Consider the following 24,209-nt stretch of genomic DNA (forward strand, 5'->3'; position numbering starts at 1 on the left):
ACTTAAACGTTGGGCTGTTGTTATGCATGTTTACATTAATGAGATTCGTAATTGTTGACGATGAGTAATTTTTCAGATCGTATCAAATCATTTAGCAGCATTAAAAGCGCTTTGGCTGGAATTGTTAACTTATAGCAACAGTAAAATTGGATTTTGGCTTGCAAACAGAGGTCACAAGTTAACACGGTCACAGTTCCTTGATTCAGCCAGTGTCAAAATGTGACGCCGAGAGTCCTGTGTTGAATCCAGAGATCCGGAGCTGTTTATGTGAAGATCGGTGGCGCGGTGGTTCGTGAGTGTTGTCTCGCGGCGCGTCGTATTTTAGCGCGTGTTCGAAACCCGTGCCAACACTGATTTACTGTGTTTTATTTTTTTGTTTATCCTACTTACTTCAGCCGCTACGGGCGATCATACCTATAACTTATTATCTCTGCAAGAATATCAAAATCATGCAATGAGCAAGTGTGCGTTTATTAGACACTTAATTTCACGTCAGTTTGTGTTTTCAGAATCGGCGAATCTGCTGCTGTCGTTCCAGCACATCTGCAGCGGAGACCTAAACAGGAAGTTGGTCACCAGATAACACGGTAACCAGTTAAACCGTAACACCGGTACGTAAGCTAACGTTAAGGTAGTTAGGAGCAGTTTAAGATGCTAGCTACATTGCAAAACACCGTAGTTTGCAAACCACCGCTCATGTATCAAACTTTTTCTTGTAGCTCTTCAGCAGCAGCCGCCTCTACTACAGTTTGCTGCTAACAGTGAAGAGCAAGGCCAAGGAACGTTACCAAGCTCCAGTAATGAGCCCAACACACCAGAATGGGCAGGTAGGATTGTCATTCAGAAGAACTAATAGTAATGAAGAGCCCCGCTCAATGAAAAATGCCCTGAGATAATTAATGATACCTGATGATTCAGCAATATATTAATGAAACTGAGATGATACCGTCGTTAGAAAGTGTAATACATTTTATTTTTATCATTATTTTTGATTTTGTTTTATATATTTGCTTTTATTAGATTTTTTTTTTCTTTATTTCAATGTTTGGATATTTATGAATACTAAATCTTAAAGAAAAGAGATTCTTACACTATCCTGTTATTGTTACTGTTCTAATAATCTTCACTGTGAAGCAAAACTTAGGCTATTGTTTTTGCACTTAATTGGAAATGATGATGTGTTTCAAAATACAATGAATTACAAGGCTGTAGGGAATTATATTCTGTGGTTTTAATTACATTATTTTAATATAGTCAGTTGTGAATTAAAGTGGGCCGGTCTAAGGCATGAAACTCCAGGGTTGAAAATGAGTCCCAATCCGGCCCTGAGGACACTGATAGATTCAGATACATCTAAAGAGTTAAAAGCGTTTATATATGTGTTTCTGGTGTATTTTCTGGCCACGTCTGCATTGGAAGCTTTTCTGAGCAGAACTAGCATTTACTTGCCCCATGTTGTACCCCCACCCGCTGAGATGCTGACCACTTGAGTTATCAAAAGACACCTACTGATAACCATCAAGACTCTATGTTTTGTAGAGCGGTGACATGCTGAAAACACTCTCACACATCCACAGTCATGCATGGATATGTACAACCACACACAAACACTGCAGGTGCTGCTTGTTTTTTTTTTTGACTGCACTAAAGCTTAAAAATACCACAATGGCAACCCATGTGAGTGTCAAGTCTTAGAAGGAATGGGCTGGAGAAACAACTCTCATCAATATTTTGAATTTGGACTGCATTACCCATTTCAACCGCTAGACATAATGCATTCAACATAACATACTGCACCTAGAATTGATTATTTTAGCCAGGCAAAATTTGCTTTTTTTTTTTTTTTTTCATTCTTTCTATTTCCAAGTAATGTTTTTCAGAATTCATCCGCAGATACATTTAGCGATGTAGACTAAGTGATTTATATACCTGAATGTGTCATTGATTTATTCACTTAACCAATTTGTTCAAAAATGTATGTTCATTTTGAAACAAAACCACTGATCGTCTGTTTGAGTCATTAATTAATTTACTCAATGGATTTAATAAATAAGAAACGTCTAGCTAGTATGGTATTTACTCAAAACAACAACATCAACAAAATAAATAGTATTTGTTGAATTTGTATATTTGTTTGTTGGATTCCAGCATCCTGCATGTTTCTGTCATCACTACCACGCAGACTGATTGATGAAAGCAGACATAAACAGATAGTGATGCCCTTGTTCTGATGTTAGTCAGTCAGACAGCATGTCAATGAAAGTGCCAACAGCCAAAGCAATTAAGAGTCACACTTTAATGTTGACCTGAGGAGCATGGGAAGGTCATCTGAGGGGAACTGATATCTAACTCCAAAGGGTTTGAAGTACAACACTTGTGACCAGGCACTGATGAAAGCCTTCGATTTGACCCAACTGACCACACAGGTAATGATCCCGCCTTTTATCTCCAGATCCCGTTTTTGGATTAAAGGGTATAGCTTGGTGTGAGTACCAGCTTCCTACACACTCTCACACAGAAACTGCCTTTGTGCAGTTCAATTTCATTTAATTACTACCTCTTTAAGTTCATATTGACTGAGCTCAGATGGTTTACTCGTTTCATTGATTGGAGACAAGGATGAAGAACAAGAAAGCTTCAAGGGTGAAAAAAAACCCTAAATTGTGAAGCTGAAGGCACACAGATTAAAGATGTAAATTTCAGTTGATTGGCATCAAAGAATCGAAGCAGATGCTGCTGAAGGGCATTGGGATAGCACAGTAAATGATCCACTTCAGTAATTAACTTGCATTTTTGGCACAAGCACTTGCAGATCTCAGATATGCATTTTACATAACAGTTTTACTTATTTTATTTATTTACATTATTTTTATGTTTGTTTTCAATAGCCATTCAAATTAATTTGATCAGATTTTGGGGCTGACGGTTCTACGATTATAGCAAAGCAAAACTTATTGTTATGCAGTACTAGGGCTTTTCACTGTTTGCCTGATTTGTCTTTATATATATATATATATATATATGTGTGTGTGTGTGTGTGTGTGTGTGTGTGTGTGTGTGTGTGTGTGTATATATATGTGTGTATATTTATGTGTGTGTGTGTGTATATATATATATATATATATATATATATATAACAAATAGAAAGAACAAAAGCACAAAACATAATTACTAAAAATAAAACTAAAGTTAAAAAAACTGAAATCAAATTCTAAATATTAATAAAATTATAATACAAAAATAAGAATTGTTTACAATGACATTCCTACAAAAATAAATACAATTTAAACATTTATAACACTATATAAATCCTGTTTATCAACCAAAATGACATCTGTGACAATGTAAGTGAATCATTAAGACTTCATAACTTCATGTAAGCATCTTTATCATAGAAATAGCCTGCGTGTCTATCAGTGACTTTCCCTCCTTTGGCAGAACACTTGCTTCCCAAAAACACAATAATGTATATTTAGCCTCACTGATAAGCATGAAGAGGGAAGACGGTAATCTGTAAGAAGCAGCACACTCCTAAGTGTGTGTAGGATGGCATCTCAATGGGCGGAAGTGTTTGAGCCTCGATGGTCCACAGGGAGGACAGGGGCCATCCATAAGACACCATCAAATACAACTTGTTGCAACTATGTGATCTATGACCATATCACTGTCAGAGTGATATATCAATCTTACTGGAATTGTTTTGATATTTAGTGATTTTTTTTATTAAAGTCATTAGGTAGAAATGCTCTTGACAGCAATTACAGTACTACACATGTAGGCTACTTCCTGACTGGTGTTTTTTTTAACCAGGCTAGTGTAGGTGTGATTTACGGAGTGCTGTTGAGCTGACGAATTGTATCATTCATCCCACTTAGCCGATAGCAGCCAGAGGTTATCTGTAGGGATGTACTACATACACAACCATGCTGCCGGCTTTGAACAATGCACACCCTTTTCCGATACCTACACAATGAAAGGCAGGGTTGAGCGGCCTCCAGGGTGCGACAGAAAATGATAGCACTGAGGTCTGATGAGAATTGCGATGGAAAGCACAATGAGAGGAGTAAAGAGCAAAGAACATCGACTCTCCAGGTTGTTCCAAAAGCTGAAAGCAGCCCACCTTTCCTATATCAATACCAACACATAAGACAGAGTGGTTTTTGGTCTTTAGGCCATTTCCTGATCATGAAATGCTGTTTGCAAGCCATTTTACATGTGAATTATGACATATTTCTGAGAAACCGGATATTTAATGAGAAAATATGGGGTTGGCAGTTTTTATCCAATGATATTTAATTAAACCCACAAAGAAAAGTCATTTCAGAGGAAGAGCAAGTTACTGCTTTTTGATTAAAAGGCTTTCAATTGTTTTTTTGTTTTTTTTATATAACATGCACTGATATTCAGTTTTGATTCCATGTTGAATTTAAATGCATTTGTTCGTACAATAAAATATTTAATTACTAGTGGAATTATATCATCATTAAATTTGATGGTGGTTTATAACCAATGCAACATGCTGAAACCAAAGTGAACCTCAGCAGACAAGCAACAGTTCCTCTTCTCACCACCAGGAGGTGATCTTTTACTTTTAATAAAATAATCCAACAGAACAAACAAATGACTTGACAAACATCTCAAGTAATCACTGAGATACTAATAAAAAGATTAATGATGCTTTATTGAAGAATTGGATCCAGTAAGGCAGATAATATGTAGTGCATTATTATACTGATGCGTTTGGTTCATCCGTGAATTTAATGAGAATGAAACGCTTTTATGTTGATACATAATATGTTTCTCAGTGATGAGTAGAATTGTGTTATGATTTCAGATATGCTGTGCGTGAGAGTATATCTGGATGATTTGTATGGTTTTACCCTGAGATGAATTTTCAAGACAGTAATACATCAAAATAGGTCCAGTATTACAAAGTACAGAGATGTGAAAAGACATATAACAATGAAAATGTTCTCAGTGCTGCTTTGGAGCTCACACACTCTTCATGTATGCGTGTCAAACATCTCCAAAACGGTATATTAGCACCAAGAGCTACAAAGTGAATGCATTTGAAAGAAACCTAACAATCATACACCTTTTTAATGACAAGTGGTTAACGCAATGATTACAGACATGATCACACAATGTTGTCTTTCGCAGGCTGGAATGATCTGAGGTACTCATGTGAATTATCATGGATAATTTTTCAAATACAGTTATTCGTTGTTTAGAATGAGCTGTGAAATGATTAGACATTTGGCCTATGGAGGAATTGTGACAGCCATTAAAATGTGTATCTCTACCTCATCTATACTTTGCCAACCCCCGAAGAGAAACATAGTGTTGTTATAAAAGTAATGAAGTGCTATAAAAAGCAGTTTCAGGCAATCAAGATAAATTGGTACAGTATAAATAGAATCAGGTGTAGTGTACTTTCAATACTTTGATGAGGAAAAAACTAGGACTTTTAAAAGCCAAATGTTTCTGTCAGTCTCTGTACTCCATCCTGTTTGTTCTCACTCTACTTAAAACAAGCGGTTGGATCCCAGTGGGAGAGTCCCATCAAAGTCTCTCTGAGCAAAATCCGTTAGGCAAACAGAAGCCTAAAGATCTGCCAGATGACAAACAACTTCAAGGCAAAAGCTTGAAGAGTTTAACACCATGTGGAATCAAAGGCGTCGTTAGACAAGAGTAATATCACATGGAGGTTGCTGTGATGAACACGTAGATGCGGGCCAGGAAAGTTGTGAAAGTTCCTTGACGCAGCAGCTTCATCTCCACGTCGATGAGGAAGTCCCGTGGCTCCCGCACCTGCCGGTGCAGGTACACGGCGCCTGTGAAGCTGTTGAGCTTCCGTGTGCTGAAGTAGCCTTCCTCGTTTCCACTCGGGATGCTGATGATGATGTTGTCACCCGAGTAGGCGGGCGAGGGTCCGATGCGGAAGATCTGAGCTGGGATGACGATGTTGGTCTGGAAGCTCAGCTGGTAGTATGTGATCCGTAATGGCATGGTCTGGCATTGCTGGTAGTTGGGGCAACTTACTCTCTCACAGCGTCTAAAAGCATTAGAGACGTCAGAGTTTTGGTCAATAGAACATGTAAGGCTCATGATAAATAGCAATTTTTTAAGCAATTTTACTGGGCAAATTTTTTGAGCAATGTTGCTTGGGCACTTTCCCATTGAGAATGGGTAACCCATCTCTATATGGATATTTTAGATTGGTTGTGGACCCTGTGTCTCACCTGGTTGGATGTTGATGGTAACTTTGCTCAAAAAGTTGCCCCGTGTATCATCAGCCTAAGAGTTTGTTCTTCAAAGAGCCTGACCAAAGTCATGTTTTAATGGATTAGTTCACTTTCAGAATAAAGATACCCTGTTGATTTACTCACCCCCCATATCATCCAAGATGTCTTTCTTTCATTAGCCGAAAATAAATTAAGATTTCAGAGGGAAAAAAATGTCTCCATATAGTGGACTCAAATGGGATGAAGGTCCAAATTGCAGGTTCAATGCAGTTTTTAAAGGGCTCTGCATGATCCCAGCCAAGGAATAAGGGTCTTATTTAGTGAAACAATCTGTCATTTTCTAAAAAAAAAAATCTAATTTATATACTTTTTAACTGCAAATGCAATCATCTTGCACTAGCTCTGCGATGCGCATCTGTGATATTGAGCACATTAAGTAATCATGCTGTAAAGGTCAAGGCAGTTACTTCTTCATCTGTGTACTCTGGTTCAAAAAGGTAAGGTGATGGGGCATTAAATTCCATCTCATTTTCACCTCCAAATCGTCCAATATACTTGTTTTACTTTCTTGTAAGTTATGGGACCTTTCCAATGTGACCACATAATATGTGAGGTGAGTGAATACTTTTAAAGACAAATATCTAAAATGGATCTTAAGACATTAACGGACTCTCTAAAGAGCTAGTTCAACCCTAAATATTACATAACTGCAAAATAATTTGACTGACTTTCTGCTGTGGAACATAAAAGATGATAAATTTAAAAATGTCTCACTGTTGTTCTTTCCATAAAATCAAAGTCAGTGGAGTCCAGTGTAGCACTGACCTAAATTAGTAAACTTCATTGGCTTTTATTCAAAAAAATTAAACAAAATTAAACATTCTTCAAAATGGCTTCTCTGTTTCACAGAAAATAAGTCAGTATAGAACATTTGGGTAACTGCTACAAAGCAAAACCAACAAAATATAGAGCATAAAACAATAATAACTAGTAATAACATAAGTAAATATGTCAGAATTTTCATTTTTAAGCAAAATAACAATTTCTGCACTGAACTTAATTTGATATATGAAACTTCATCGTGTAACTGATCCCAAAACATTTGTGCGGAATGATACCTCAAAATTGTACAGAATGAAGGTTGAGGTGTGCTGTTACTTTTCTAAATGATCAGATTTGTGATTTTTACCTGGTTGGTGATAAAACAAGCATCTTAAATTGAAAGAGCCATATCGACACTTAGAGGTAGGCTCTTTTGATTTAGATCAATAAGGACAACCAACCTGAAAAACCCCTCACTTTATTGTCTTGTTCCACAGATTAACTAAATATGTTGTACAGCACGACATACAGAACATAGGTAACACTGAAGTAATACAGTGATACTGTCTCCTAAAACAACCACATCATAGTCAACGTAGGTGGTTTTGGACCTACTGACTGCTAGGTGCTGTTAAATCTCTGATATACAGTAGCTGCAAATCTCAGGAGGGCTGATGGTGAGCAGTGGGAGTTCCCACCAATCAGAGTCCATGCTGACACTGGCCAGACGTGAGTGTCTGAACTTCTGCCTAATCAAAGCAATCTGCCTCCATTCCCTTTTCTTAGCAGAAACCATGCTCTGTAAGGAGCCAACATCAATAAAGATTGCACAAGGATGCTGTAGTGAATGTATTTATGCTCTTGTGTACAGCTGGTACAGAAAGTGTGCATGTGCATGGTTACCAGTTTCACAATTTTTCAATAAAAGTTTATTCCTTGATAAAATCTGAAAGATCATTTATTTCTTGCATTAAGGGGTAGTTCATCTAAACAGAAATATTTTGTTATCAGTTACTCACCCTTATGTTGTTCCAGACTTTGGTTATTTTTAAGGAAATCTGAGAGGTTTCTGCCCTCCCATTGAAAGTCAAGGTAACCAAAACTTAGAAGCACCAGAAAGGTCATAAAGGTGTCTTTAAAAATAATCCATATAAATCGAATGATTTAATCCAAGTTTTATGAAGAGATACAATCACTGTAAATGACTGATGAACAGATTTAATTCAGGATCTAAAAAATAATCGACACATATAGAGCACATGGTAACCATATTGTAAGGTTCTGTGTTAACCATAAGTAACATGCTCTATTTATATATATATATATATATATATATATATATATATATATATATATATATATATATATATATATATATATATATATATATATGTATGTATGTACATGTATGTATATATATGCATAAAAGCCTAAATTAAATCTGTTCAAAAAGCTATAATTTTTCTTCACAAGACTGGGATTAAACCACTAGATTAATATGGATTGATATTATTTCGCATGTATGATCTTTTTGACCAATTTGTGTTTTGGCTACCCGGATTTTCAATGGAGGGACAGAATCATGCTAATCATGCTAAAACATGCAAGCAAAATGCTAATCATGTTATGACATGCTTTAAATATGCTATTAACTTTCTAATCATGTTAAAACATACCAGCAACATGCTAATTATTCTAGAAATATGCAAACAACATACTAACCAAGCTAAAACATGCTATTAACATGTTAACAAAATGCTAATCAGGTTAGCAACATGCTAATCATGCTAGCAATATGTTTTTTTTGTGAAATGTACTCATCTAGTTGTTCTTGGATTGAAAGGGTCTTAAATGATAACAGAATTTTATTTATGTTTTTATTTTATTTTTTTAAGTGCTATGAAACTTCTGATTAAGGCGGTAAGGTTGGACAAGGTCCAGCAAAGCTAGCAGGTTCACCGTTGGAGTCCACATGTGTTCTGCATGATAAATGTGATTGGGAAGGAAGTTAGCAGGCCATACTTACGTGTCCGACACTCTCCTGTAGTTGTCTGGACATGCAAATGACAAGCAACGGAAGCCCCCTTGGATGTTGTAGCAGGTCTGGGAAGCCGAGCAATTGTGTGATCCAATGGCACATTCATCAATATCTGAGAACAAAAGGGAAGACAACAGCTAAATAGATTGTTATATAACCATTCGATCGAAAACTGAGACGTCTGAGACTGCTTAAAACTTTCATTTCATTATTCGTCATTCTTTTTAGTTCTCACTTCTTACATCGCAAAAAAAGTAAATGGAAATTCAATAGTGAATCAAAATTAAACTATTAGACTTTTGTGAGGCTTTATTGCATAAATATATATCTAAATGGCAGCGCATGTTAAATTTTACCCAGTCCCAATCAATGCTAGCAGGGTTGTCAGGGGCGACTGATATCTGCTGTGACTTACTGCCAGGCTTCATTCTGGTAGGAGTCAATTTTGGCCCCTCCAGAAGTAATTAATTATGCATCTCATTTTACAAAAGCAAAGTCGTCGTTACAGCTCGCCGGCTCCAATCCGCAGACTAATTCGTTTGGTGCAGGCTAGCGCTAACCTCCGGGAGCATGTACAGGCTCTTCTTCACCTCTCATCGACTTTCCTATCTTGAGAGCCTGAGGGAGTTTCGTCAATTTCGTGTTCTTTCAGAGAGTGATGGAGGACACGGAGCAGCGCTGTGTTGAACCTAAAGGTTAGCTCCTCACAACACAATGTGCCAAATAGAGAAAATAAGGCTCTGAATTGAGTTTGTAGCATTTAACTTTAGAAAGGTGTTTTATAGAAAATCTGTATGCATTTCTTTCTTTGGCAAAACACAAAAGAGATACTCAGCAGAATGATCAATCTGCTTTTTGAGAGTAAAGACGAGGGACATAAATTGGGGAAAATGTATTATATTATATTCAGATTACTTACACATTTTTATCTGTTACTGATTCCAAATTACAAGACAATTTTTTTTTAGGAATTTTATGTGTTTGAAAGATAAATGCCTTCCAATGTAAAACATGGTCAACATGATTTTGAGTGATAATTCAAATAAAAAAATGTGTTCATCAAAGTTGATTTTATATATATATATTTTTTTTATTTTTTTTTCTATTTTTTTGCTTTTGTTTAAATAATATGTAATCATGTAATCCATAAAAAAGTAACTGTCTGATTACGAGTATTTTAAAGTTTAATTTAATCTTTTTATAAATACTTAGTTTTTGGAATATGATACATAATCCAGATTAAATGTAATCTGTTACTACCCAGCTCTTATGTTAAGTTAAATTAAGTTAAGTTATGTATTTTGAATTGTATATCCTACTGCCTGCAACACTTCCATAAAAATACCTGTTTACATACTTCATTGCAAAGAATGTAAAACAACCATAATAATAAAATAAAACCAAAAATCAAACAATAAGATAATATAACATAAAACACATATGACACATAACAACATAAAACACAAAAAACATCATAACATAAGAATAATACAATGTAACCAAAACTGTTAGGTTATCAGCATACTAAACTTATTTTGTATTCAGCAGAACAAAGAAATGCATTAATGTTTGTAGCAAAATGAGGGTGAGTAAATGATGACAGAATTTTCATTATGGGGGACGACTATCCAGAACTAAATCCTAAACATTTAGTCTCATGCTATGTGCTTTTATTTATACATAAGATGAAGATGAAGATTTATATGTAATATGAAAAGTAATATATCACTTTTGTGTTACCTTGACAGGTGCGTCCATTAGGTGACATAGAGTAACCATGTGGAGGGCAGGAACATTTGTAGCTACCCGGGACATTCACACACTGGAATGCACAGAGGTTTCCAATGCTCTGTGAGCACTCGTCGATATCTAGAGTACAAATAAGAGCATTTCATCTTTATCACTGAGAAAACTAGCCGTTTATAAATGGATTTGTCCATTAACCAGAAAGATATATGTTTAGGAAAATGTGACAACAAAACTCTAACTGCTATACTATGCTGAAAAAAAATCCATCCTTATTAAAATATTCAAGACATTATCGATCTCATATCCCCATCATCTCTTTAATCAACGTAATGTATAATGTAAATGTGTTCTTGTGTTTTAATCCTTAATGGCTTAGAATGGAATGATGGAAACTGATTTTAATCTATTTCCTGTCTTGTGGACATTGATGACACTTCACCTTCACACGTGTGCCCGTCTTCTTTCAGGTAGTAGCCCATTCTGCAATAACACTGGTAAGAGCCATACATGTTTGCACACTCCTGACTGCAGGGATTGTTGTCACATTCATTAACATCTATGAGAGAACACAGCAAACATCAAGTTTTTGGATTAAAAAACTGTTTGTTTGTATATATTTGCATAAATCATTACAGTGTTGTGCACATTGGCGGTGTGTCATATCAGTGCAAATATACAGTAAAACTGAAAAATCTCAAACTACACTGAAAATTTGGGATTTAAAATGTATAATGATGTACAGAAAATTGTAGTTAAATATTAATAATATATTTAATTAATAAAAAAAGCAAATATTTATAACTCTGCACTATTTCTAGGTCACTAATCAAATTACTTTGACACCCAGTGTATGTAAACTAATGATCAGATGTTCTTCCTCCACTGAAGCACTGGATCATTCTCAGTTCATGCTGGAGAACATGACCATCAGGTTTTCATATTCAATTTGGTTTTCATTTTTCCCTCAAACTGAGTAAATTGTATTTTTAATTAAATGATCATATTAAACTACGAAAACTGTTGTCCCTCTGAAACCAAAGTATAAGTCACCTCATGAATAGTTCTCAGGCTGTGTCAGCCACAAATTCCTTGAAACAAACTCTGAATAAATGAATGAATCCGGCCATGATGGAACTAGTAAACAAAAAACAAAACAAAAAAAAAGTGTGCTCCGGTCCCCTAGAAAACTCTTCAGCTGACAACTCACTTGTCTATTTTTGCTTTGCACTCTATTCGTGTATCACTTTAATTGGAAAGAAAGAACATTCATACTGTCAGAACACAGCACATTCTTCGCAGGCAGAACTGATCCGTGTTCAGTTGTGCTAGTGCAAATGGATGTACCTTCACAGTTCTTGCCATCAAAGGCCAGGGAGAAGCCAGTGGTACAGGAGCACTGGTAGGAGCCCGGCGTGTTATCACAGGTCTGGGCACAGAGACGGCCCGGGTACCGCCAACACTCATTTACATCTGCCAGCAGAAAAGATGCAGAGAACTGCGTTAGTTTACAAACATACTGTAGTCTGGGGAGCATCTCTTTCTCTCCCCCCCCTGCCTTGCTGTCTTCTTTCACTTTGCTATAGGAGCAGAAGAGATAAGAGATTAGGATAATCTACACGCTCTATTGAGCATGAGCTGCTGTCAGCTTCATCTATATGCATGCTGTTAGTTTGGCTAACCACAGAGAAGACAACATCCTTTGGGTAATTCAGTCACGGTATCCAAACTTTTTGTATGCCCTTCAAGTGCTTTATTTCGCAGATGTAGTTTAAGTTACTTCAAAAAATGGCTGAAACTTGAACGTGTTTGAGGTCAGAAGTTAGTCTGTCTGTGCCACAAATGCTAATGCTAATGTTGAAAAACATGCTCTTGTATTGCATAGTATTTTGTAAGGTCATTTTTGAAGTGACGTTTTGTGTGAACTTGTTATGTGTGGTTTGGCTGTGTATTGTTGCGTGTGTCGATGCATCTGTTAATACACACCCAGACAGAGCTTGCGAATGGCGTCGTACTGGTAGCCGGTTTGGCAGTCACAGCGGTAGCTGCCGGGCAGGTTGTGACAGATTTGGCCCTCTCCACAGCGGTGGGTGCCCATCTGACATTCATCTACATCTGTAGTACATATTCAACAGTTTTAATAGTTCTTTCAAACTCTGTTAGCATATATGCTAACCGAAATGGTAACAAAACATAGCTACCATGCTACTAGTGTGGTTTTCATAATTCATTATTGTTTGTACGTGGTTTAAACAGCTTTTTTGGACATGTATCATAGTAGCTTGGTATTTTTTGAGCATGGTATTACCATCATTTACCATGGTATTACCACAGTATTCCCTAGGTACAGTACGTTGCTTAAACAAGTAGAACTTTCTTTTGTCAAGCCAAATTTCAGAAGAAATGTTTGGTAAAAAATCATTCAAACCATCAAATATAGTAAAATAATAAAATACAAAGTTCTATACATAGCATGTGTGTGTAAATATATATATATATATATATATATATATGTATGTATGTATGTAGGTATATATATGTATGTATGTATATACATATTCAAAGACACAGTAAAAACAGCAATAATGAGAAATATTATTACAATTTAAAATGTACAAATCCAATCTGTCTCTTTAATACATTTAAAAATGGCATTTCTGTGATGGCAAAGCTGAATTTTCAGCATCATTACTTTAGTCTTCAGTGTCACATGATCCTTCAGAAATCATTCCAATATGCTAATTTGGTGATCAATAAACATGTCCTATTATCAGTGTTGGCAACAGTTTTCCTTGCTTATATTTTTGTGTAAACTGTGATGCATGGATTCAGAATTCTTTAATAAATAGAATGTTCAAAATAACAGGATTTATTTAAAGAAAAAAACTTTTGTAAGATTAAAAATCTTTAATGAATTCTTGCTAAATAACTGTATTGCATTCTTTAAAAACTTTGACCCAAAACTTTTGAACTTCTATAATAATGGTTGATTAAAAACTAAAAAGCTGTCTGAGTTTCAGATGTCGTGTTAAGGTATAGTTGTGTATATTTATCTGCATACTCACCAGTACATCTTGCTCCATCAGGGCTGGAATGGTAACCCCGATTGCACGTGATAATCTTGCGCTGACAGGTGTAAGAGCCCACAGTATTTATGCAGTTAAAGCCAGTCGTACATGGTTCACTCACACTGCTGCATTCATCAATATCTAAAATAAAGAGAGAGACAGCACCAAAGTCATAAAAATAGAAGGAAAATGAAACAAATATTCACTTTCTTGTAAAAATGTTCATAAAAGTGTCTTTACTGATTTTGTATTCTATGGCATTTGTCCACTAGGGGGCATTGAGTGACTCTGAAGCTAGCTCTTCCGTGTCTTACCAATGCAGTTGCCGTGTGAGTCCTGAGAGAAGCCTGTGAGGCAGCGCTGCTTTGGGTTACACGTGAAGGAGCCATCAGTATTCTGGCACTGGAAGCCCATCCCACAGTTATGGGTTCGCATAACACACTCATCAATGTCTAAAACAGAAAGAGTGCACCAGATGTCAAAACAGGTCAGTGCACCGGACAGCAAGACGCCACCCAGTCGGGTTCCTGCTCTGATAGATTTGTTTTGCTTTGGAGGATGATGCTGTTATAAGGTCCAAACAAATTAAGTTTCCTCTCTTAAAACCTTCAGGAAAATCTGCAAATCTCGACAAATTTGGCAAGCATGGCAACATAATGAATAGACTGAGCTCATCTGAGACATCTTGATGGAGGAGATGAGTTTGGACAGATCACAACAGTACTCAATTACAAGCTAAAACTTCACAGTAGGTGGCACTGTGGTTCAATAACCGGCCGGGAAAGCATGCTTACACTGGAAGGCAGATGATCTTACAGGATCAAACCCTATTTATCATTAGTCATCCACAATTGCATGCTATTAAAAGTAAAAGCTAAATGATTTTGTATTTCGCAACTTGTTAATGGTACTGACATAAAACTTTCTTCATTTTGATATAGACATGACTGAAAGCAATAATAACCTGCAGCTCAGTAAACGAGTCAAATGATGGAAAGTACAATGAAGGATTCAAACTTTTTGAACTCATAGTCATTAAAATAACCATAAGAATCATAACAGTCAGTCATTTGGGAATTACCATGCATTCATCATTTATTCATTAAAAAAAGAATCCGCTTAAAAGACTAATTTGTTCATGAATCACATTGCACTGGTCATTCAGTGTGTGTTTTTGATTCACTAAAAGGAACCAGCTCATAAAAGTGATTTGTTCAGATATCGGATTAAATTTTTCATGGAGATTTTTTTTCACAAAAAAGAATCAGTGCGTAATGAGTCATTTGTTCATGAATCGGCTGCACTGGTCACACTGTCTGTTGTTGATTCACTAAAAAGATTCAGCACATAATAGTAATATGTTCGGGAATCAGAGCATGGTCATGCTTATGTTTTGATTCACAAAAAAAGAGTCCACTCATAATGAGCCTTTTGTTCAGAAATCAAACAGTCCTGCTGTATTGTTTTTGATTCAATAAAAAGTACTGGCTTATAATGAATCATTTGTTTGTGAATCAGACTGTACTAGTCACGCTGTATGTTTTTGATTCACTGAAATGAACAAAGATGTTTTGATTCACAAAAAAAAAGAATCAGCTCATAATGAGTCATTTGTTCAAGCACTGATCATGCTGTGTGTTTTTGATTTACTTTAATAAATTAAAAAATTAAATTAAATTGATGCATTTAGCAGATGCTTTTATACAAAGCGACTTACAGTGCATTCAGGCTATCAATTTTTACCTATCATGTGTTCCCGGGGATTCGAACCCCCAACCTTGCGCTAGCAAAAATAAACTGAAAAATAAAAAAAATATTAGTGAGCTCTCAATCTCAGGCTTAGGGTGGTCTTTCCAATCCTACACCTGCACTATAGAACAGAGCATTTATTTTCAACGCTCCAATGTCTGCAATTAGTTAAAATACACTATTCCCATTCTGTCTCTTATGATGATTATAATCCCTCCACACTTATTAGCATGCACCAGGCCAAGTCCTGACAAGAATCAGAGACTCTTGCAAAGTTTTCCCTGTTCAAAGGCAATTGTAAGATGTGTCTAGGCATCTGCTTTGTGTAAAAACAGAGTGCGGGATGCTTTCATTGTTGGCGAGCGAGTCAGCTGTGGCCTCTTTCGAACTGTGAAGGCCTACAAAATGAACATTTTACTGTAAAGATTGATGCATGGTTACTGGTTCTTCTCTACAGCGGTAACGGTGGTGTGTTTAGATGATGAAGACAATGGGCCGAGATCTCTGAAGTAGTGTGGGCTAGAGGACCCTGACAAAGACGGAAGACCGTTTGTTATTGATTTTGTCCATATGCATCACCGGATAACAACGATAGCTGGGGGAGAGTTGGACTGTTGCCATGTGTCTGCTGATTTGATCCAATGTAAAAGTTTCACATACAGTAGATGTAACTCTGACCATACTGTAATTAATAAAAACAATGCACTGTGGACTTTTAGTGAAATTAAAGCTTAAGTGTGTCATTTTTGGTATAACGGACTGTTGCAGTTACTAAAAAGGTTAAAAGTTTTTAACCTTTTTTCCCTTATCTATTCCTTAAAATACTAGAAGTGTCATTCATTAAAATTAGATAAAATGTAGGTAAATTAGGAAAACAAAATGATGTTGCATGTGTGTTATGTGCGTGTGTACATGTGAGCATTTGTTGATATTGTACCCACCTTCACATACTCCATTCCTCAGCTGGTAACCGCTCGAACATAAGATCTGCCTCTCGCACACAAACCCTCCTACCGTGTTCACGCAGCGCTCGTCGGCCTGGCAGGTGTGCGTGTTCGTCACACACTCATTCACATCTGCAAAGCAAAATCACAGCGTTATTTTCCTGATCTCCAAAGTGTAACATCCTCACATAGGGCCAGGGACACAAATGAAGAGTACAGTACATCCACAAAAACCTGGAATGACGAATCTGAAGCTGATGGAGAAGCAAGCAGGTGAGATAGCAGTGTAAAAAAACTAAAACAAGAGACCGTTGTGTGTTTCCATTAGCCATGGCACACAAAAGGCATTTTGCTTCACATTCTTTAGCTCTGGCGCTGTTGCGAACTGTCAAGATCTTCAGTTGGCCAGATTTATTAAAGGCAATAACTCTGGACTAAGTTGAAAAAAAGACTAAACAAGATTGGAAAGCAACGCGGCCCAGAGAGAGGAGAAAATAATTACTAGAGGCTTAGACAATGGCTGATTTGTAGGCCAAGAAAAGGCTTCAATCTGTCATGTTGTTGCCAGAATAAATAATTCCATGGGACTGACTGGAAATGTTTGTGCTTTCTCCTAGCCACATTAAGACAAGAGAGAAAAAAGCAGCACATGCTACCTTATCTGTTCCACATAACAGCTGGTAACAGCATCCAGAGAACACTGAATTTGAATGTTTGAACGTTATTTGAACATGCACTTCCAGGATGAAAGAAAAACTAGTGTTTTAGGTACAGTGTTGTTGAATGACAGCCACCACACATTATGAACCACACAATAATAGTCACTGTGTAGTATAAAGACAGCTACAATTATATATATGTCTATTTATGTATGTGTATATATATATATATATATATATATATATATATATATATATATATATATATATATATATATATATATACATACACACACACACACACACACACACACACACACACACATATGTATATACACATACATATAAATAGAAAGACTGATATATACATACATATATACAGTATATAAATAGAAAGACTAGATTATTGGGTGGCACATATTTCTTTACAAATAAATAATTTCTTGTAAATGTATGTTCTTGTTTATTATTACAAGTAATTTATACATTTTATTTTATTTTAAGTAACAATAACATTACAATGCAGTGTTAAATCATTTATAACTTTTCATCATATAGTGTTTTTACAGTTTATGGAGTTAACAAGGTTTTTACTGTAGCATTTGTTACAGTAAAATTACAACTATTTATTACAGTTTACATGACAAGAGGACATAGTTCAGCCTAAATTAAAAATCACCTCATTTACTCACCATTATATCAGGTCTCTGTTGTTTTTCTATTCTTTTTTTTTTTTTTTTTTTTACTATTTTATGTTATACAGGGGAAAAGGTCATACAGGTTTGGAATGACATAAATGTAAGTATATGATGACAGAACACATTTAAAGGTCCACACTTTAGTTGCCAGGTGAGTGAGATCTCTGTGTTTTATGTGCATGATATTTAGCCCCAAAAGTCACACAGAAAGCATATCCGACACCCTCTTGCACTCTGTCTTGCACCCAGCACAAAAGTGTCAACAAGCTGCCTCATCAACATACACAAGCAGTGGCAGTTATTCAAAAAATTTGCTTTATCATAACAATATGGTGAATTGCCTTCAAAATGCGGTGCTCTGAAATGCATTAGAGGATATGTATGGGATGAATAATGCATTTCTGTAGACTGGAGGCAAAGGGGAGTGGGTTAGTTATATTGCAAAGGGATGTGACTGCAGTGCAAGCTATCAGGATTATAGCCTGTCAACATTATTTTTGGTATGATTGATAGTTCTGTCATCATTATTTCTGGTGTGATTGATAGGGGTTAAGATGAGAGGGTGATGATGACCGCCCAAGATGGTTGCAAGCTCGGGTTCACCTTTTGTTTAAATTCCTGCATTTATTTATAAGTCAGTGTTGTTGTTTTAGCTGTTTTTTATTTTTTTATTTTTTTATTATATAAATCTGAAACAATATACTGTATATTACAAATATTATGGATTTTTTTACAAATTGCTTTTGTTCACTTTAGATAAAAGCATGTAAATGTAAAATATAAATATTAGAAAACAAAAAAAAATAGCTGAAATAAGTCTAAGTACTAAAATTGAAGTAAAATAAAAGCTAAATAGTAATAAAAAAACTATAAGGGAAAACAAGTGTTTCTCAAATTAAATTACTAAAGCATAAACAATTTGAAATGAAAACAGAAAATGTAAAAAATAGAGCTAATTATTATAAATATTAATGTATCTGATAAAGCTAATGTTAATAAATATTATAATAGGATATAAATAATACTAAAATAAAATTATGGACATGCACACACATTTGCATATTTTTATTGTGGGAGTACTGAGAAGTAATACATCTAAATAAAATTATATATAAAATATAAAATAATTACTTATAAATGCATTCAAGTATTGAACAATAGATTATATATTAGAGTATAACACTAATAGTAATATATAAATAAATAATAATATAAAAAGAAGGGTGGGATTTATCAATAAACAATGACTAAATAGTGACAGCACTTTCGTTTTTGGAGCACTGTTCCTTTAAGAGCATATGTTTAACATGCATGCTCAATAGAATTATTATCAATACTTTTGAACCTAACAACACCATTAAAAACACTAAACATGTAAAAAGTAATTTTCAAAGCCTACACCAACACTTCTCTGCCTAGCTCTGTTTAGAAGCCGATCCAAAACACCCATAAACCACCTGAAGAATCAAACTGTTTTGTAATAGATTGAGACATCTGTGTATGCTAACCACTAATGCCTGCTATGTTTTGGTTATGTCTGGGGAAAGGCAACACAAATTCGGAGAGGCCCCGGAGCTTCTGGTGAGAATTCTGAGCAAACATAATACCCATAATGCAACCATATGAATTTGTGCTAGTTGTAAGAGCATGCTGATGAGCTTTGGTATTTCCTTCTTGAGTGTTAGTGAGTGTTTATCTGGGCAAGCGCTGGACAAACATGGCCCAACAGTGAGCTGAAATGCTCTCACAGTGCCAGTTGAAACCTCTTACCCACACAATCTCTATTCTGGTTGTGAATAAAGCCCTCATCGCACATCTCATTCAGCATCACACACTGGTAGGAGCCCTCCAGGTTCACACACACCTCGTCCCGAGAGCAATTGTGTCTGCCGTTCGTGCATTCATTCACATCTATGATACACATAACAGTTTAGTTGAAGAAAGAACACACACATAACACATACACGCCACCTCCACCATCATAAAGTCCTATTAGCACTTTATGAGGTGTGAGATCAGATCAGGTTTTGTTTCTAATAGTGAGGTTTGCTCTCAATTAATCAACCATTTTATTGTTGTTTGAAGTAGGTTTTCTTCGTGGCGAAATCGCATGCATGTCTGGCTTTCTGATTCTATAACGCTTAATATTTACCACATGGATATGGCTTAAAAAAAGAAACAGATGTTAGAGAAACTCCGGGGAGGATATCCATAGTCTGGTATTTTGAGCTTGCATTTGAAAGTGTAAATGTTGATCATAAATTGAATGAAAGTTAACACTAAAACATTTCATTTAAAAAAATCCATCCAGTTTCCTGTAGAGTGTGACTTAAGTCTTTGGCTCCAGCAAAGCCAGTCAAGCTTGATTTTGTTTCTGCCAAAATGAAATCAAGGTCTCTGCCCACCCGCATTCAGCATATGGGAACGCTTTGACGGAGAGACACGGAAAGAGAGAGAGAAATAAACTCTTGAAATACAGAGATAATTCAGCAGTGAAAACTACCCTTTCATTATATCATCCCTTAAACTGTTCTCACGTGCAAAACCTGCCCTGATTTACAGCTTATGTCTCTTGAATCAAGGTGAACATAAAGTACAATTTGACAATCATGTTGTGCCTCTAGGCAGTTTATGTTTTAATCCAATAAACAATATTAATTGCTGTCGAACATCACAGTAATTCAAAATGAGCTGAAAATGGCTAGTTACTTCTACATTTGCTGTAGAAGTTAAAAGTTGGTACACTGTGCAATTCATTCTGTTCTTTACGACTGCTGCTTTTCAGATAGTAATTAAAGTAGATTGTAGTAAAAAGTAATACATCTAAATGAATTTATCAGTATCAGAATTTTACAGTAAAATAAAAATCTAAAAAAAAAAAAATCCATAAAAAACAAACATTTCTTCGATAAACTTGAAAAGAGAATATTTTTTTTGATTAAACAAATTTTTATTTTTAATTTTTACATTACTTTTAGTGAATGTTTCTTACTTGCATTTAATTATTTTATTATATTTAAGTACATATTACATTACATTTTTACCGTACCATATATATATATATATATATATATATATATATATATATATATATATATATATATATATATATATATATATATATACACACTCTGTACTATATACTGTAAATGAAATAAATAATTATCCACAAACAAAATATTGTGTTTCGGATCTGGTTTATAGTAACAGCTACGAATGGCAATTTCACTAGCACCCTCAGTAAAAAGTGTCAGAGCAGACAGAAAGAAGTATTGTGAGAGAGCGGAGCTGTCGAACCCAGGGCTGAGGTCACTGTTTATTATTATAGTCAGGTTTGAAGGAGAGTAAAAGGTTGTGGATCAGTGAAGCTGAAGGAAGCAGGTCCTCAGGTAAGACTGTGATGTTTAGGCCATGAAAAATCTCTTGTCATAATCCTTTGGGTATAACTGCTATACATGTGAATGAGTGATTCAATCCAATAAGGGATTGGTTAGTCTGGTATGAGAGTTTTATCAGTGTTTTCTGACAGCTGCATTGAGAAGAGCTTGTGTATGTGTAGTTTTGGACCAATTTAGAGTACTCTACCTTCACAAGTGTGTCCATCGGGCATCAGAGAGAATCCCGGGAAACAGGAACATTGGGCCAATCCCCTAACCGCAGAACACTGCTGAGAACAAGGCCCATTACCTGCAGACCACAGCAAAATTCAGTTAATGCATCTTTCACATTTCTTTTTTATACATTAAATTATACATACTGTACTACGCCAATGATTACTGTTATTATTGTTCAAACTTAAAAATATATATACTTTTTTTATATATAAACAACCCCCTAAGCCTAATTATTAAAAGTTGCATAATTTGTGCTACAGACATGATTGATACCTCAAATCTGAAAAGAAAAGGGATGCAATGTGGTTTTGTAAAATTTTCGGACTTTTCAAGGATGTGTGAGAGGGTGGTTAATTGTCATGAAAAAAATTAAATAATATAATATATAAAATAAAATGTATATACGATTATAGTTTATAATAGCATTTTAACTTAGTTTTATTTCTATTTTTTCAATTGAATTGAATATATATATACACACACACACACAGACACACACACAGTATATATTCTTTAGGTTTTACAATTTCTTTTTGTGTTTTTCTTATTTTTTCTTCAATATTTCTATAAAGTTCCCAATATTTTTTTTTTGCAGTTTTGGTTATTTTAGTGTATCAATTTAAACTAAAAGTTAATGAGCAGTGATGCTTTGGCAGCTAGCTGAAATACTTCGTATTTATATTTTTTATTTCAGTTTATATTATTTTTTGCTTTAGTTTTAGTTTTATTTATAGAAGCAAGAGCCCAGATATCAGGCTGAGTGTGTACCTTCTTTATGGGACTAACAGATTTAGTAAAAAAATTAAACTGTAATCAGCTGCAGCATGACTTAATGAGTTGCCCAGATACATCCAGATCATCGCACTGATTGATACTCCAGATGCTCAAGTCCTTAAATTTCTACCATCATTCCCAAACCAGCTATACATTAAACTTTGTGGCGTATAGACTTAACTTGTAAAGTGCTATATCTGGATGGCTTGCTGTATGAGGAGGAAATAATTTATTTATTTTTTCTCCTCTGTTAAGCATGTTTCAATTAAGATAACATTTGTAGTGCAGAACATCAGATCAACCATACAGTACCTGTGAGGCTACAGTTCATGATCTGGAATTTAGTTCTCTGTCATGGTGCCAGAATTTCACAGATCATTGAAATACTGTGTCAGTCTCATGACAATTGAGAGAATAATGGTATGCGCACATCAAAACAACCCATTATACCAAGACGTGACTAACAGACTGGCTGCTGATCGAAAACCACTTCATTTCAAGTAGAGGATTCTGAGTTCTGCCAACCACAAAACATTTGCATAATTTTTTTTTTCCATCATGAATGAAGCTAAAAAAATAAACCAGTAATTTTATACACACACACACACACACACACACACACACACACACACATATATATATATATATATATATATATATATATATATATATATATATATATATATATATATATATATATATATATATATATATATATATATATTAGGGCTGTTCATTTAGCACATTTATTAGATAAATTAATGTATATTGTGTGTATGTGTGTGAGTGAGTGAGTGTGTTTTACACCCCATTCACAACTGTATCTAGCATCATCCACTAGTCATCAGCCTAATACCAGGTGTAAACAGGGCCTAAAAGTATTTTTTATATTCCCAAGAGAGTAGATAATGCACTGCTAAATTGTCTACCACACACCAGCACATGGGTTATGTAAGACCAGGGTTTGAGTGGTAGCTTCTTGTCTTGCTGGAGGTACAGTTATCAGCCTGTCTTCCTCACTAACTCTGTTGTCCTCCTCCTTGTTCTCTGTGAAAAAAGCGAGAGAAAGCAGTGAGTCATTCTTTTCAATTCTGCATCCTGTCAGATGGTATTTTTGGAAGAGAAACTGCCAACATTCTCTCCGACATTTAATCATGACCAGATGAGAAATTATGGAAAGCGCTTTGATTTGTGTCATTTGCCAACATATATCTTGTCATCAGAATTCCTACCATTCCTAAAGTCAGCTGAAGGTAGCTGGAGAGAAGTTACTTGTGCTGTATCATTAGTTCACTCCTGACATGAGATCATGAGTCGTGTTTCACACTGGAGAAGCACAACACGATCTCTATCAACACGTCCATGTCACCAGAGACACTAAAACAATATTGACACATAATGACAATCCCATCATGCCTTGGTGTTGTTAGGGTTTGGCCGTATAACCAGGGAAACAAGACAAATAATTACAAACTGCAGTGAGTCAGGCAAAAGTAAGGTGGACTGCTCTATCAGCCTATCACTACTATCTAGGGATGGTTCACAAAAATGAACTGTTGTCATTATTTACTTAAAGGATTGGAATATAAAGATATTTTAGGATACTTTAATTATGCTTTTTCAAAATTTTCTAGCAAGACAGCTCCAGTTCTCCTTAATTTTATAATATTGAAAAGACTGTTCAGGATAAAATCATGTTTTGTGTTTTAAAATCATTTTCAAAAAGATTTCAAATAACATGCATTGTTTGTTATTATTTGCAAAAACTAAAAATGCTAAAACTAATTTTAGTTAATTGAAATGAAACAGAAATCAAATGTAAATATTAGATGAAAAATGTGACCCATGACCA

At 35.3% G+C, this 24,209-nt stretch overlaps 1 protein-coding gene across 2 annotated transcripts in view; it reads right to left on the bottom strand.

The window, feature by feature from the left end:
• Positions 1-4,662: 4,662 nt before the first annotated feature.
• Positions 4,663-24,209, bottom strand: part of fbln2 (fibulin 2) — a 45,275-nt gene continuing 25,728 nt past the window's right edge. Inside the window, exons 7-18 of one of the 2 annotated variants that reach the window (XM_026275582.1) lie at positions 23,294-23,404; positions 21,555-21,656; positions 19,740-19,880; positions 16,610-16,744; positions 14,234-14,371; positions 13,917-14,060; positions 12,838-12,966; positions 12,199-12,324; positions 11,294-11,410; positions 10,846-10,974; positions 9,094-9,217; positions 4,663-6,055 (exon numbers count right to left, since the gene is read on the bottom strand). In XM_026275582.1, the coding sequence (XP_026131367.1) occupies positions 5,698-6,055; positions 9,094-9,217; positions 10,846-10,974; positions 11,294-11,410; positions 12,199-12,324; positions 12,838-12,966; positions 13,917-14,060; positions 14,234-14,371; positions 16,610-16,744; positions 19,740-19,880; positions 21,555-21,656; positions 23,294-23,404 (1,754 nt within the window). In that variant the 3' untranslated portion in view covers positions 4,663-5,697. The remainder of the gene's footprint in view (positions 6,056-9,093; positions 9,218-10,845; positions 10,975-11,293; positions 11,411-12,198; positions 12,325-12,837; positions 12,967-13,916; positions 14,061-14,233; positions 14,372-16,609; positions 16,745-19,739; positions 19,881-21,554; positions 21,657-23,293; positions 23,405-24,209) is intronic. The other variant, XM_026275583.1, reaches the window with a different exon arrangement.

Source organism: Carassius auratus, chromosome 11 (genome assembly GCF_003368295.1).
Source record: "Carassius auratus strain Wakin chromosome 11, ASM336829v1, whole genome shotgun sequence".
Lineage (NCBI taxonomy): Eukaryota > Metazoa > Chordata > Actinopteri > Cypriniformes > Cyprinidae > Carassius > Carassius auratus.